Here is a 14,176-nt window from a genome sequence, read left to right on the forward strand (position 1 = left end):
AAACAAAGCTGTGAACATACTAGAAAAAAATGATAGAAAAATTACTTTTATAGTTTTGGGATAGGAAAGTCTTCTTAATAAGCAGGACAGAAAGCCAGAAAGCCATTAAAAATATATATATCATCATACTTGATAAAGGAAAAAGGAAAACTCTTAAAAGGGGGGAAGCAAACAAAAGACTTGGAAAATATTATTTAGAAAATATAAATATTTAGAACATATAAAAAACAGTAATAAAAACTGTAATCCATGAAAATATGATTAGAATAATAAAATCTTGTCACTGGATACAAGATCAATATACTGGTTAAGATCAATAGAGAGAGACCAACTTTATTTCTATATGCTAGCAATGAACAATCCAAAAATGAAATTAAGAAGCCAAATCTAGTCACAATGTCATCAAAAAGAATAAAAAATTAAAAATAAATTTAACAAAACAAGAGCAAGATTAATACACTGAAAATCTGAAAACATTGCTGACTAACAACCTAAAGAAGATCTAAATAAATGTAGAGACATTCTATGTTTATAGACTAGAAGACTCAATGCTAATAAGATAGAAACTCTTCAAATATTGATATATCCAGTCAACACATTCCCTATCAAAATCTTAGGAGAACTTTTTGCGGAAACTGGCAAGACGATCCTAAAATTTACACAGAAATGCAAAGGATTCAGAATAGTGAAAACACTCTTGAAAAAAGAATAAAATTTGAGAACTTAGTAAGTTATTTGAAAACTTACTACAAAGCTACAGTAATTAAGACAGTGTGGTACTGGTGTAAGACCAGACATATAGATCAGTGGAACAGAATTAAAAGTCTAAAAATAAACTCTTACTTTTATTGTCAATTGATAGTCAACAAAGATGCCAAAACAATATAATGAGGAAAGGATAATCTTTACAACGAATAGTGTTGGGAAAATTGAATATCCATATGTAAAAGGATGAATTTACTCAGGTACTTTAGGCATTAAAAATTACCTCAAAAAGAGCCACAGATATAAACGTAAAGGATAAAACTACAGAACTTTTAGAACAAAATAGAGGAACATATCTTTATAACCTTGAGACAGGCAAACAGTTCTTAAAAAGGATGCTAAAAGCATAATCCATATTAGCAAATCATATACTTCATTTTTTAAAAAACAAACTTGTATCTAGAATATATAAAGAAGTCTTACAACTCAATAACAAGAATACAAGCAACTAAATTTTATTTTTTAATTTATTTTATTGAATATAGTTGATTTACAGTGTTACATTAATCTCTGCTGTACAGCAAAGTGGCTTAGTAACACACATCTACATACATTCCTTTTTATATCCCTTTCTATGATGGTTTATCACAGGATATTGATTATAGTTCCCTGTGCCACACAGAACCTTGTTGTTTACCCAGCTCTATATGATAGTTTGCATCTGCTAATCTGAAACTTTCAATCCATCCCTCCCCCATGGCAACCACACGTCTGTACTCTATGTCTGTGAGTCAATTTTTGTTTCCTAAATAAACTTGTATAATATATTAGATTCCACATATAAGTGATACATGGTATTTGTCTTTCTCTTTTTGACTTACTTCACTGAGCATGATCACCTCTAGGTCTACCCGTGTTATTGCAAACAGCAGTATTCCATTCTTTTTATGGCCTAGCAGTATTCCATTATATATACACACCACATCTTCTTTATCCATCTGTCTGTCTATGGACATTTAGGTTGTCTCCATGCCTTGGGTATTGGGAATTGTGCTGCTATGAACATAGGTGTGCAATGTATCTTTTTGAATTATAGTTTTTTCTGGAAAAATGCCCAGGAGTGGGATTGTTGGATCATATGACAATGTTTAGTAGTTTGAGAAACTTCCACACTATTTTCCATAGTGGCTATACCAATTCGTATTCCCGTCAACAGTGTAGGAGAGTTTCCTTTTCTCCATAACCTTTCGAGCATTTGTTATTTGTAGACTTTTTAATGATGGCCATTCTGAACAGCGTGAGGTGGTACCTGACTGCTATTCTGATTTGCATTTCTCTAATAATTAACAAGGTTCAGCACCTTTCCTTGTGCCTATTGGCCATCTATCTCAAACAATTTAATTTTAAAATGAACAAAGATTTGAATAGAAATTTCACCAAAGAAGATATATAAATGGCTAAAAAGCTCATGAAAAGAAACCAAACATCATTGGTCAATAGGGAAATGCAAACCAAAACCATAATAAGACATGACCTTATACCCACTAGGTTGGCTACAGTCAAAAAGACAGACAAAAACAATGTTAGCAAGGATGTGGAAAATTTGGAACCCTTATACACTGCTGGTGGGAAGGTAAAATGGTAGTCACTGGAAAACAGTCTGGTAGTGCTTAAAAAGTTAAATATAAATTTCTCACATGACTCATTAGTTCTATTACTAGGTATCTAATCAAGAGCAATGAATACATATCCATAGAAAGACTTGTAGGCAAATGATAACAGCATTATTACAAGAGGCCCAAACTGGAAACAATCCAAATGTCTATCAACCGACGACAGATAAATAAAATGTGATGTATCAATACAATGGAGTATTATTCAATAATAAAAAGCAAAAACATTTGATACATGCTACAGTATGGTGAAACCTCAATATTACGCTAAGTGAAAGAAGATAAATGCACAAAATCACACATATATGAAATGTTCAGAAAAAGCTAATCTACAGAGACAGTCTGGTAGTTATATGGGTATTGGTATGGGAATGAGGACTGACTGCAAATGAATAAGAAGTTTTTATAGTAACTCATATATATGGAATCTAGGAAAGGAGTACTGGTGAACCTATTTACAGAAGAAATGGAAATGCAGATATAGAGAATGGACTTGTGGACACAGAGAGGAGAGGAGAGGCTAGGAGAAACTGAGAAAGTAGCACTGACATAGGTACACTATCATGTGTAAAACAGGTAACTAGTGGGAAACTGGTATATAACAAAGAAAGAGCCCAGCCTGGCCTCTGTGATGACCTAGACGAGTGGAATGTGGGGCAAGGGAGGCTACAGAGTGAGGGGATATATGTATATATATGTATATATATAATTATGACTGATTCGAGCTGATATACAGCAGAGACCACCGTCTGAACCACCTGGGAAGCCCATAGAGACTACCACAACACTGTAAAGCAATTATCCTCCAATAAGAAAAAGTTTCTTTTTGGAATGATGGAAATATTCTAGAATTGGATTGTGGTGATGGTTACACAACACTATAAATTACTAAAAATCTATGAACTATACATATAAAAAGGATGAATTTTACGGTATATTATCAATTTTTAAACAAAAATAAATGTGGACCTAAACAATTTCAGAGAAGGAAATTGTAAATATTCAATAAGCACTGTTAATGAAGCTCATTTCTAGTTTAAAATTAAATCAAAATAAACCTATGAAATATATTTCACCAATTATATTGGCAAAAATTACGAAGAGTGAGATGATTCAGTATTGCCAGGCATGTAAGGCACTCTTATATGCTGCCATTAGGAGTATAAAATTGTTCCATCTCTTTGGAGGTTGATTCAGGAGTACCTAACTAGAAATAACACCCAAAAAAGATGTCCTTTTCATTATAGGGGACTGGAATGCCAAAGTAGGAAGTCAAGAAATACCAGTAACAGGAAAATTTGCCCTTGGAGTACAGAATGAAGCAGAGCAAAAGCTAACAGAATTTTGCCAAGAGAACACACTGGTCATAGCAACACCCTCTTCCAACAACGCAAGAGAAGACTCTACACATGGACATCACCAAATGGTCAACTCCGAAATCGGACTGATTATATTCTTTGCAGCCAAAGATGGAGAAGCTTTGTAGTCAGCAAAAACAAGACCGGGAGCTGACTGTAGCTCAGATCATGAACTCCTTATTGCTAAATTCAGACTTAAATTGAAGAAAGTAGGGAAAACCACGAAACCATTCAGGTATGACCTAAATCAAATCCCTTATGATTATACAGTGGAAGTGAGAAATAGATTTAAAGGACTAGATCTGATAGAGTTCCTGATGAACTATGGATGGAGGTTCATGACACTATACAGGAGACAGGGATCAAGACCATCCCCAAGAAAAAGAAATGCAAAAAAGCAAAATGGCTGTCTGAGGAGGCCTTACAAATAGCTGTGAAAAGAAGAGAAGCGAAAAGCAAAGGAGAAAAGATATACCCATTTGAATGCAGAGTTCCAAAGAACAGCCAGGATAGATAAGAAAGCCTTCCTCAGTGATCAGTGCAAAGAAATAGAGGAAAACAATAGAATGGGAAAGACCAGAGATCTCTTCAAGAAAATTAAAGATACCATGGGAACATTTCATGCAAAGATGGGCTCAATAAAGGACAGAAATGGTAGGGACCTAACAGAAGCAGAAGGTATTAAGAAGAGGAGGCAAGAATACACAGAACTATACAAAAAAGATCTTCACGACCCAGATAATCATGAGGGTGCGATCACTCACCTAGAGCTAGACATCCTGGAATGTGAAGTCAAGTGGGCCTTAGGAAGCATCACTACGAATAAAGCTAGTGGAGGTGATGGAATTCCAGTTGAGCTATTTCAAATTCTAAAAGATGATGCTGTGAAAGTGCTGCACTCAACATGTCAGCAAATTTGGAAAACTCAGCAGTGTCCACAGGACTGAAAAAGGTCAGTTTTCATTCCAATCCCAAAGAAAGGCAATGCCAAAGAATGCTCAAAACTACTGCACAATTGCATTCATCTCACATGCTAGTAAAGTAATTCTCAAAATTCTCCAAGCCAGGCTTCAACAATCTGTGAAACGTGAACTTCCAGATGTTCAAGATGGTTTTAGAAAAGGCAGAGGAACCAGAGATCAAATTTTCAACATTTGCTGGATCATCGAAAAAGCAAAAGAGTTCTAGAAAAACATCTATTTCTGCTTTATTGACTATGCCAAAGACTGTGACTTTAGTGGATCACAATAAGCTGTGGAAAATTCTTCAAGAGATGGGAATACCAGACCACCTGACCCGCCTCTTGAGAAATCTGTATGCAGGTCAGGAAGCAACAGTTAGAACTGGACATGGAACAGACTCGTTCCAAATAGCAAAAGGAGTATGTCAAGGCTGTATAATGTCACCGTGCTTATTTAACTTATATGCAGAGTACATCATGAGAAACACTGGGCTGGATGAAGCACAAGCTGGAATCAAGATTGCCGGGAGAAATACCAATAACCTCAGATATGCAGATGACACCACCCTTATGGCAGAAAGTGAAGAAGAACTAAAGAGCCTCGTGATGAAAGTGAAAGAGAGTGAAAAAGTTGGCTTAAAGCTCAACATTCAGAAAACTAAGATCATGGCATCTGGTCCCATCATTTCATGGCAAACAGATAGGAAAACAGCGGAAACAGTGGCTGACTTAATTTTTTGGGGCTCCAAAATCACTGCAGATGGTGACTGTAACCATGAAACTAAAAGACTGCTTACTCCTTGGAAGGAAAATTATGACCAACCTAGACAGCATATTAAAAAGCAGAGACATTACTTTGTCAACAAAGGTCCGTCTAGTTAAGGCTATAGTTTTTCCAGTAGTCATGTATGGATGTGAGAGTTGGACTATAAAGAAAGCTGAGTGCAGAGAATCGATGCTTTTGAACTGTGGTGTTGGAGAAGACTCTTGAGAGTCCCTTGGACTGCAAGGAGATCCAACCAGTCCATCCTAAAGGAGATCAGTCCCGGGTGTTCATTGGAAGGACTGATGCTGAAGCTGAAACTCCAATTTTTTGGCCACCTGATGCAAAGAGCTGACTCATTTGAAAAGACCCTGATGGTGGAAAAGATTGAAGGTGGGAGGAGAAGGGGACAACAGAGGATGAGATGGTTGGATGGCATCACTGACTCAATGGACATGAGTTTGGGTCAACTCTGGGAGCTGGTGATGGATAGGGAGGCCTGGCGTGGGGCAGTTCATGGGGTCGCAGAGTCAGACACGACTCAGCAACTGAACTGAACTGAACTGAACAACCTTAAGATGTATCCTTTGGTCACCACCATCTCCTTCCCAATTTCATTTATAAGTATCAATCCTACAAAAAAATTCATATTATGCAAAAACTATAATAACAAAATGGAAATATTTAAGTGCCCATCTGTAGGGGAATGGTTAGATAATTTGCAAAATTCAGACTACTTTTCCACCGTTAAAAATAGGCCAATCCTTATCTACTGCCAGGTAAAGATATATTATTAAAGGTAAAAAAACAACAAAAAACCCGAAACAAGTAAACACCCAAAGTCCTAAAACAAAAGGAAAGTTCTCACTTATGTTAAAAAAAAAATGAGTAGAATCAGATTAATATTCCCACGTCCCTTCTCCCAGAAAGCAGAACATGTATCCTTGCATCACCCACTCAGGTCTTGGCCTTACAGCTTGCTTTGAACAATGGAATGTCAACAGAAATTAATGTGCTGACTTTAATCAAGGCTTTAAAAAGCATCACATGTATCCAGTTATTCTCTCAACCAGCATAAACTTGAGAAACTTACCTTTAACACAACAAAAACTGACTAATACAATATGTTATATGAAAAAGTTCCCAAAACATACACATCAAATTGAATTATATGTGGCTGCCTATGTTGGGGAACAGGGATCCTGTGAGAAAAAACTTTGTAAATTGTCTAATTCCTTGAATTTCACAAGTCAGTATCTCAAAAGAAATCTGTTTAATGGAAAAATGAAAAAAGACATGTACTAAAAGTATCTGGATTAGTGTGGGGGATACATTTTTTTCCTCTTTTTCTCTAGTTTCCAAATTTTCTATGTAGTTTTAGCATATGTTATTTTTTTTTAAGTTTGTAGGGGAAAAAAAAGTTAAGGCTCTAAAACCAACCTAATATAGGTAAAAAGACACATTATATCGGGGACGACAACTACTGATATTGCTGATGGCAACTGGAAAGTGCTTTGAAAATTATGCCAATGATCTTATTTAGTAATCATAGTGACACTGGAAGGTAGGTAGTTAATCACTCCCATTTCACAGTGAAGGAAAACAGGCTTAGATTACTTCCACTAAAGGACACATAATTGGTTAAGCAGTGAATCAGAAAACAGCTTTATGGACTCTAAACCTCCAAATTCTGAATGCTATCATAACCATGTCATCAAAACATTATGCAAAAAGAAAAGAGGCAGTATTTAATTCTGTTTGAAAAGAGAAGAGGATTGGTTCTAAAGGTATTTGCTTGTGTGAACCACTCTTAACAGCTTCCTATGTGAAAAATGGAAATGATGGCCTTCATTTGATATTCAGATTTTTGTCACCAAATTCCCAGAGAAATATAATTTGTAAATAACCATTTGTTACTTTTCATTATCACTTACAACATTATGGCTCAACATATACAATATAACTGCCATAAGCAGTTATATTAATACCAATTTAGTATTTAAAAAGGCACCATTTTGAAAACTGATATACTCCAGGGACTAAGGAAAAATCACAAACGGACACAAATTTTTTCACTGTTAGGTTCAAATGCAAAGGGATAAGCTTCATTGCTTTTAATAATTAAAGATGGAAGAAATTACATGTTCTTAATCTAAATCATAAAATAAACATTTGATCTGAAAAAGTGTTGGCATACCTGGGAACATTATTGTTTGAATCTTCACTTTCATTTGCCAGTCCACCAAATAAATAGCATTTGTTACCATATAAAGAGAAGCTATGTCCCAGCCGAGGACAAGGAGGTGAACCAGAAGAAGGGGGATGGGGTTTCACTTTTTTCCATAACCAACGACTTGCCTAAAAAAAGAGCATAAATACACTTAGACAAAATCACGAAATATTCCTGTTAAAATACTAAAATATCATACCAATACATTTTAATCTGAATCCAATCAGAAGGCTTCAATAAACTACTGTGGGGACAAATGACAAATAACCAGATAAATTCTGAAATTAAAATGAGTGTTCCAACAGAAAATCAGTCTTGTCTTCCATATTCACAGCTTTCCACAATGGCAAACTAAGCTAATAATCATTAACACTAGTAAACATAAAATACTGGGTTGGCAAAAAAGTTTGAGTGTTTCAGCAACACATCATGGGGAAACTCAAACAAACTTTTCGCCAACCCAGTATTTTCCAAATGAAGAATTCAAAATTATTTACAACTTTAAGATTACATGTAATTTATGCACTCTCACCTTTTGAAATTAGTTAATCCATGAATGGTATATATTTTAATCTTTAAATAAACATAAAGATCATAAAAAACAATTTTTTTTTTCTTGGCCACACCACAGGGCATGTGGGATCTTAGTTCCCCAACCAGGGATAGAACCTCTGCTCCCTGCCGTGGAAGCGCAGTCTTAACCACTGGCCTGCTAGGCAAGTCCAATGTAAAGACCATTTAACAAACCAAACTCCAAAACTTACTCTCTAGTCATGGATTGAAATTTTTTGAAAAGAACTGCTTATAAACAGGCATAATCCATCTACATCTGCCAACTACCAAATACCCTCATGATCACAGCCTTAGGAATATAAGTACAGTTTAGGAATCAAAATTAGTCAGGGCTGTCACTGTGGGCTCTAAGTCTGGTTCATTGGAGAGTCAAATTTGGAAGGCTATCTGAAACTGTTACCTCTTTTGTATGTATTGCCGGTGGTGGAGGGGGGGGTGTGGTGATTATTAGTGTTAGAGGAACAATTTTTATAACTAAGGCAGAAGTTTTCCAAAAGATACAGTCTGGGGATCAGCAGCAGGTGTGAATTTGGTAGGAATGCAAATTCTCTGTAGACAATACTGATTCAGAAACTCTGAGGGCGCGGCTCAGCAATTTGTTTTCACAAACCTGGCCCCTTGCTTCTGTTGCAGGCTAAAGCTTAAGAAAGACTGCACTAAGATGCAAAAGCCCAAATATAACTTGTACAACTGATGCTAAGTAACAGATACCTTAATGTTACAAATATTGCACTGGGTATTGGAAAAAGAATTACATTAGAAACTTTGGCTCTGTAGTGAAGTGGAAACATTTTCCTTGAAGCTATAAAATATGGAGCTCACACTTATCTTCAGCATGTTAATGAAATATTTTGCAATCTTTCAAAGAATTAAGAGCAATATCATTATTAATATTTCAGTCTGAGATAATAAATTTGAAATACACTTACTTGTAACTCATATAACTCGTTGCTGTATCTTCCATATTCAACCATTCCCCCAAACACTAATATTCTGGTGCCATCACAGACAAATCCATGCGCAGCGCAGCCTGGGGGGATGTCTCCTCTAACAGCTGGTAGAAACCACTGATTTGTAACTAGTTGCCAAAATAAAATGAAAACCAATTATAACAAACAGTTATCATAAACTATGAGTATGTACTTTTATAAAGATCGTTTATATCAGTGGTTCTTAATTGGAAATGATTTTGCCCGGTCAGGGACAAATAAAAAATTTTTAGCTGTCATAAGTGGAAGGCCGGGAGTACTCCTAGCAGCTAGCGGGTAGAGGACTATGACTGCCAAACATCTTACAATGCACAGTATCCGTGGGCTTAGTCGCTCAGTCGTGTCTGACTCTGCGACACCAGGAACTGTAGCCCGCCAGGCTCCTCTGTGCCTGGGGATTCTCCAGGCAAGAATACTGGAGTGGGTTGCCATGCCTTCCTCCAGGGGAGCTTCCCAACTCAGTGACCATCCCAGGTTAGGGTTAGCTCCGCACTGCAAGCCAATTCTTTATCGTGAGCCACCAGGGAAGCCCAATGCACAGTGCAGCCCCCTAAAACCAAAAATTATCCGGTTCAAATATCAATAGACATGCTGCTGAAAAACCTTGATCTATATATCATTTAACTTCTCAACAAAAACCCTACTTGGGGAGTATCATGCTCTCCATTTTACAAGTGAAAAATCTGACACTTAGGTTTACTTAACTTTAGCGCTGATCCTAAGCAACTGGCAGAGCAAAATTCAAACTGGGTCTGACTTAACTTCAAAGCCAAGGTTTTCACATTCTGCCCAAGTACTGACTAACTTTCTAACTTTTTAGGCTGGGGTGCCAGAAGGAGGAGAAGGTGAGAAAATAAAAAAATTTCTCCTACTCCACCATTTTATTCATTTCTAAATGACCACTACGATTAAGCTGTTCGGCCAGAAAAAAGTTATGGATCGCGACGTTGATCTGAAACTCATTAATTAACGTTACACCAAGAAAACAGCTTCCTTATGACAGCTGGCGCATTTACAAGTGGGGAAAAAAAGTGAAATTCCAACCTCCCTTATATTCCACAGAGGTACTCAAGGGCAAGGGCCTCCGCGGCCCGAGGCATTTCTCATCCGCAGCGGTGCTGAAGCCGACGGCCCTCCCCGATCGAACGCCGAACGGCTTAGCTTGGGCACACAAACCCAACTGCGCAGACCCAGGCGCGGGTGTCACCCACGAACCACTTCCCCGCCAGTTAAGAGCACTGAGAACGGGGTAAAAATCTTGACTGCCACCTGCCAGATACGGGGCTCAGATGGGGGTGAAAGTACCAGAAGGCCTTTCCTTTTCCCTCCTCATTCCCCCTATATTCTCTTCCTACGAAGGAAGGAAAGCAAAGACAAGAAAGGCCCCGAGGAGCGCTGGTTTGGAGTTGGGTTTTGACAGGGAGGAATCTCGGGGCACCGGAGTGGGCGAGACTTCGGGAAGAGGCCCAGGCGGGTGGAAACAGTCTCTCTCGCCTACGTCCGCCAGCAACGTTGGCGCGGGCCGGGGAGGGAGCGGGGGTGGGGGGTTGTCCACGACCGTCTGCCAGAGGGCCGGCTCGCCCCACTCCGGGGCCGGTTCCGCCCCAGCGGAACCGGGGGAAACGGAGCTACGGCCCGGGACGCCGCGGGAGCGGGCCAACCGGCCGAGCCGCACTCCCCGCCGCCGGTTGGAGAAGGCAGTGACCCGGCGGTGACAGCTGTCAGGGCCGCGGCCGCCGCCTCGCCTCCCCTCCCCCTCCGCGGCTCCCGCAGGCGGGGCCGAAGAACCGCCGCCGCGCCTACCGGTGTTGTAGACGTGCAGCTCGTCCGCGATGCCTTCGTTGCCCCCGCCAAAGATGATCATCAGCTCCCGGATGGCCACCGCTCGGTGTCCGTGCCGGGCGCGGGGAACCGGCCCCGTGAAGGAGGAAACCCGCCTCCAGTTCAGGAGGCTGGGAGCCGCCATCTTCCCAACCCCCGCCCCTCTGCCCACAATGCACCGCGCCCGCTCCGGCGCCGCTGCTCCCGGGGGAGGGCGGGGACCGGCCTCCAGCTGTGCGCGTGGGGCGGGGCGGGGGGGTGTACCCCAAGGTGGGGATGCTGGTCACGTGACCGCGGGGGTCCAGGGCGAGGCTGGAAGGCTGTGAGAAGCGGAGCAGAGAAGGGAGGGGCGGAGGGGCGGAGGTCTTGGAAGGGAGTCCGGCCCCTACCCCCGGGCGACGTGGCTGGTCTTGGCACTCGGGTCAACGGATTTTAGGATGCAAGGAGATTTCCTGCTGACCAGTCTCCCCTCCCCACCCAGTACCTCCAGTTCTGTGTTTGCAGAAGAGAGAGCGTCTCCCTTTACGGTCACTTTAATTGAGCATCTAGGATGTGCAGGCGAGTCAGACCCTTTAAACAATGACAGCACACCAAGAGAAAAGCTCGCTTGGAGGTTTTGAAGTGCCGGGAGCGGGGCGAGAGGAGAGGAAAGTCGGTCTCCGCAGAGGGCGTGACACGCGTGCCCAGGCGCCTCGAGGGCGGCGAGGATGCCCGCGAAGGCGGGAGCATGGGGGGAGCCGGGCGGGGGTGATCGGGCGTGGGGGGTGGGAGGAGCCGGTCTGCGGGCGGGAGGGAATCTGGACCAGGACCGAGCGTCTGCGAGCGCCGCGTGCCCGCTGCAGCTAACTCTGGAGGGAAGACCGGAGCTAAGCTTGCCAAGACAAATCGGGCAGATCAGGTTTGGAGGGTGCCATGCCAAGAAGTTTAGGAACGGTGAGCCGCTAAAGTTGTTTTGTTTAAACAGGTGGGAGGTTATGTATAGATTTCTGTTTTATTGTTGTCTGACGTTTGAGGGTGTTTCATTGACAAGCACTGTCCTCCTTGCCTTGTATGTGTTAACTCGTGATTCTCCCAACAATCCAGTGAAGTGGGTACTGTTTTCTCCCTTTAGTGAATGGAGAAATGAGGCACAGAAAAGTAATTTTCTCGTGGGCCCACAGCAGAGAAGAATTAGGGCCAGGATTCAAAGGCACAACTTCTGATTCCAGAGCCCCAACCCCTAACCACCGTAACATACTTCCTCTGAATGCAGTCATAAGTAACCCTTTTAAGTCTGGGCTGCCTTGTGATCTGGTCCTACAAAGAATCACACTCAAAGTCTTGGGGGGGGGCAGTTTTGGGAGGTTTGGGGGGGGGGACTAAAGCAATTTAAATCCCTACCTCACACTCTTAAGGTATCAAAGAGGGAATACACATAGTGTAGACCAAATTTCCTAAAATTTCATTCTCCTCATCTTATTGTTTTCAATTTCTTTCGTGCCTAGCTCATCTCCTGTCCCAGCTCTCTCAAATCTAGCATGCCTCTCCCACCTTCTCATTCATCTAAACTTCCTTTTGAGAGGTCATTCTCTTCCTTTTAAGAAGGAATTCTTGCTATTCTTTACAGCTCCTGCTTCTCAAGTTTTTACTCTCGCTGATTAATGCCTGAACTTCATAATATGGTCAAAGAGATCTTGGAATAGGAAGATGGCTGGAAACAAAGAAAGAAACCTATGAATGTTTATGTACTGATTTTTTTTTTTTTTGGTTACATTCATACCATGGGCTTTTAACTGTTTTGGTTATATATTTTTTATCTGAAACAATACTGGAAAAGTTGGGATAGAGCAATGAGTTTTTCATAAAACATTAAATATTTCATTTAAAGAACTATACTTTATTCTGAGAGTTTAGTGTTAAAATGTCCTAGCTTTTATAAATGATGCTTGTAAGTGGTAGTTTGTTTTTGTTTTGTTTTAATGTCCTTATAGCAAAAGACTAAGGGTAAAAAAAGTTGCAAACCCAGTGTTGATACTCAGATTTTAAAAAATCCAAACTGGTGTATGATATTTGAAAGTCTGAAAATCTCTGAATTAAGGGAAAGATGAAGGCAAAATGTTAAGACAAAAGAGATTACAAGTGATAACTGCTTGCTTAGGTAAGGAGCTTCAGGATGGTGGGGCAGGTCTGTATTAGTTTCCTAAGACTGCTGTAATGAAGTACCACAAACCATGGGGATTAAAACCACAGAAAGGTCCTGTCTCACAGTTCTAAGGTCTAGAAATCTAAAATCAAGGTGTCAGCAGGGACATGATCCCTCTGAAACCTGTAGGGAAGGATGCTTCCTTGCCTCTAACTTCTGGTGGTGACTGTCAATCACAGACCTTCCTTGGTTTTAGCTGCATCACTGAAACTTCTGCCTCCATCCTCATATTGTGTCCTCCCTGTGTCTGCGTCTCTTTTCCTTTTCTTAGAAGTTCATTAGTCATATCACATTAGGGCCCTCCTGCTGACCTCATCTTAACCTGTTTACAGCTGCAAAGACCTTGTGTTCAAATAATGTCACAATCATAGCTATTGGGCATTAGAACTTCAGCATACCTTGTTGGGGGACACAGTTCAATACATGACAACATGCTTAATCCACTATGAAAGATATTTTAACAGAGTACCTATGACTCAGCTCTGCTTAAGTGAGAAGTCTAGAATAGGTCCCCATTTCTCAAGAAAGCTACCTTCAATCTTCGAAACTTTAAGAATGCAAGTTGCCATCTAATAGAAGAGTGTAGAAAGGAAAGAGAAGAGTGAGGCAGAATAGCACCCTAAAGAAACCAACTTCTAAATGGTAAAGACAGAAGGAGGCTCTCATGAACGAAATGGGGAACAAATAGCCAGAGAAGTCAAAAGGCAACTGGGTGAGGGCGATGTCAAGGAAGCCGCAGGCAAAGGGGCTTTCACAGAGCGGAAGTGGTTATCAAAGCCAAGAGCCATAGAGAGGTCAGATAAGAAAAAGACCAAGAAGTAGCATCTGCTGAATTTGCAGACTAAGAGGTTATTAATGGCCTAGATTAAAATACTCAGTGGAGTGGGAGGAGGGAAGCCACAGAAGATCGAAGAATGAATA

General features: G+C 40.6%; 2 protein-coding genes across 3 annotated transcripts in view; one reads left to right on the forward strand and one right to left on the reverse strand.

The window, feature by feature from the left end:
• Window positions 1–11,233, reverse strand: part of HCFC2 (host cell factor C2) — a 42,174-nt gene extending 30,941 nt beyond the window's left edge. The window contains exons 1-3 of the mRNA XM_061125483.1: window positions 11,056–11,233; window positions 9,193–9,341; window positions 7,658–7,818 (exon numbers count right to left, since the gene is read on the reverse strand). Coding sequence (XP_060981466.1) covers window positions 7,658–7,818; window positions 9,193–9,341; window positions 11,056–11,218 — 473 coding nt within the window. The 5' untranslated portion in view covers window positions 11,219–11,233. The remainder of the gene's footprint in view (window positions 1–7,657; window positions 7,819–9,192; window positions 9,342–11,055) is intronic.
• Window positions 11,234–11,870: 637 nt separating this feature from the next.
• Window positions 11,871–14,176, forward strand: part of GLT8D2 (glycosyltransferase 8 domain containing 2) — a 49,567-nt gene continuing 47,261 nt past the window's right edge. The window contains exon 1 of one of the 2 annotated variants that reach the window (XM_061125490.1): window positions 11,871–12,006. The gene's annotated coding sequence lies outside the window, so the exon portion shown is untranslated. The remainder of the gene's footprint in view (window positions 12,007–14,176) is intronic. The other variant, XM_061125491.1, reaches the window with a different exon arrangement.

The sequence above is a fragment of the Dama dama genome, chromosome 22 (genome assembly GCF_033118175.1).
Source record: "Dama dama isolate Ldn47 chromosome 22, ASM3311817v1, whole genome shotgun sequence".
NCBI classification, from domain to species: domain Eukaryota; kingdom Metazoa; phylum Chordata; class Mammalia; order Artiodactyla; family Cervidae; genus Dama; species Dama dama.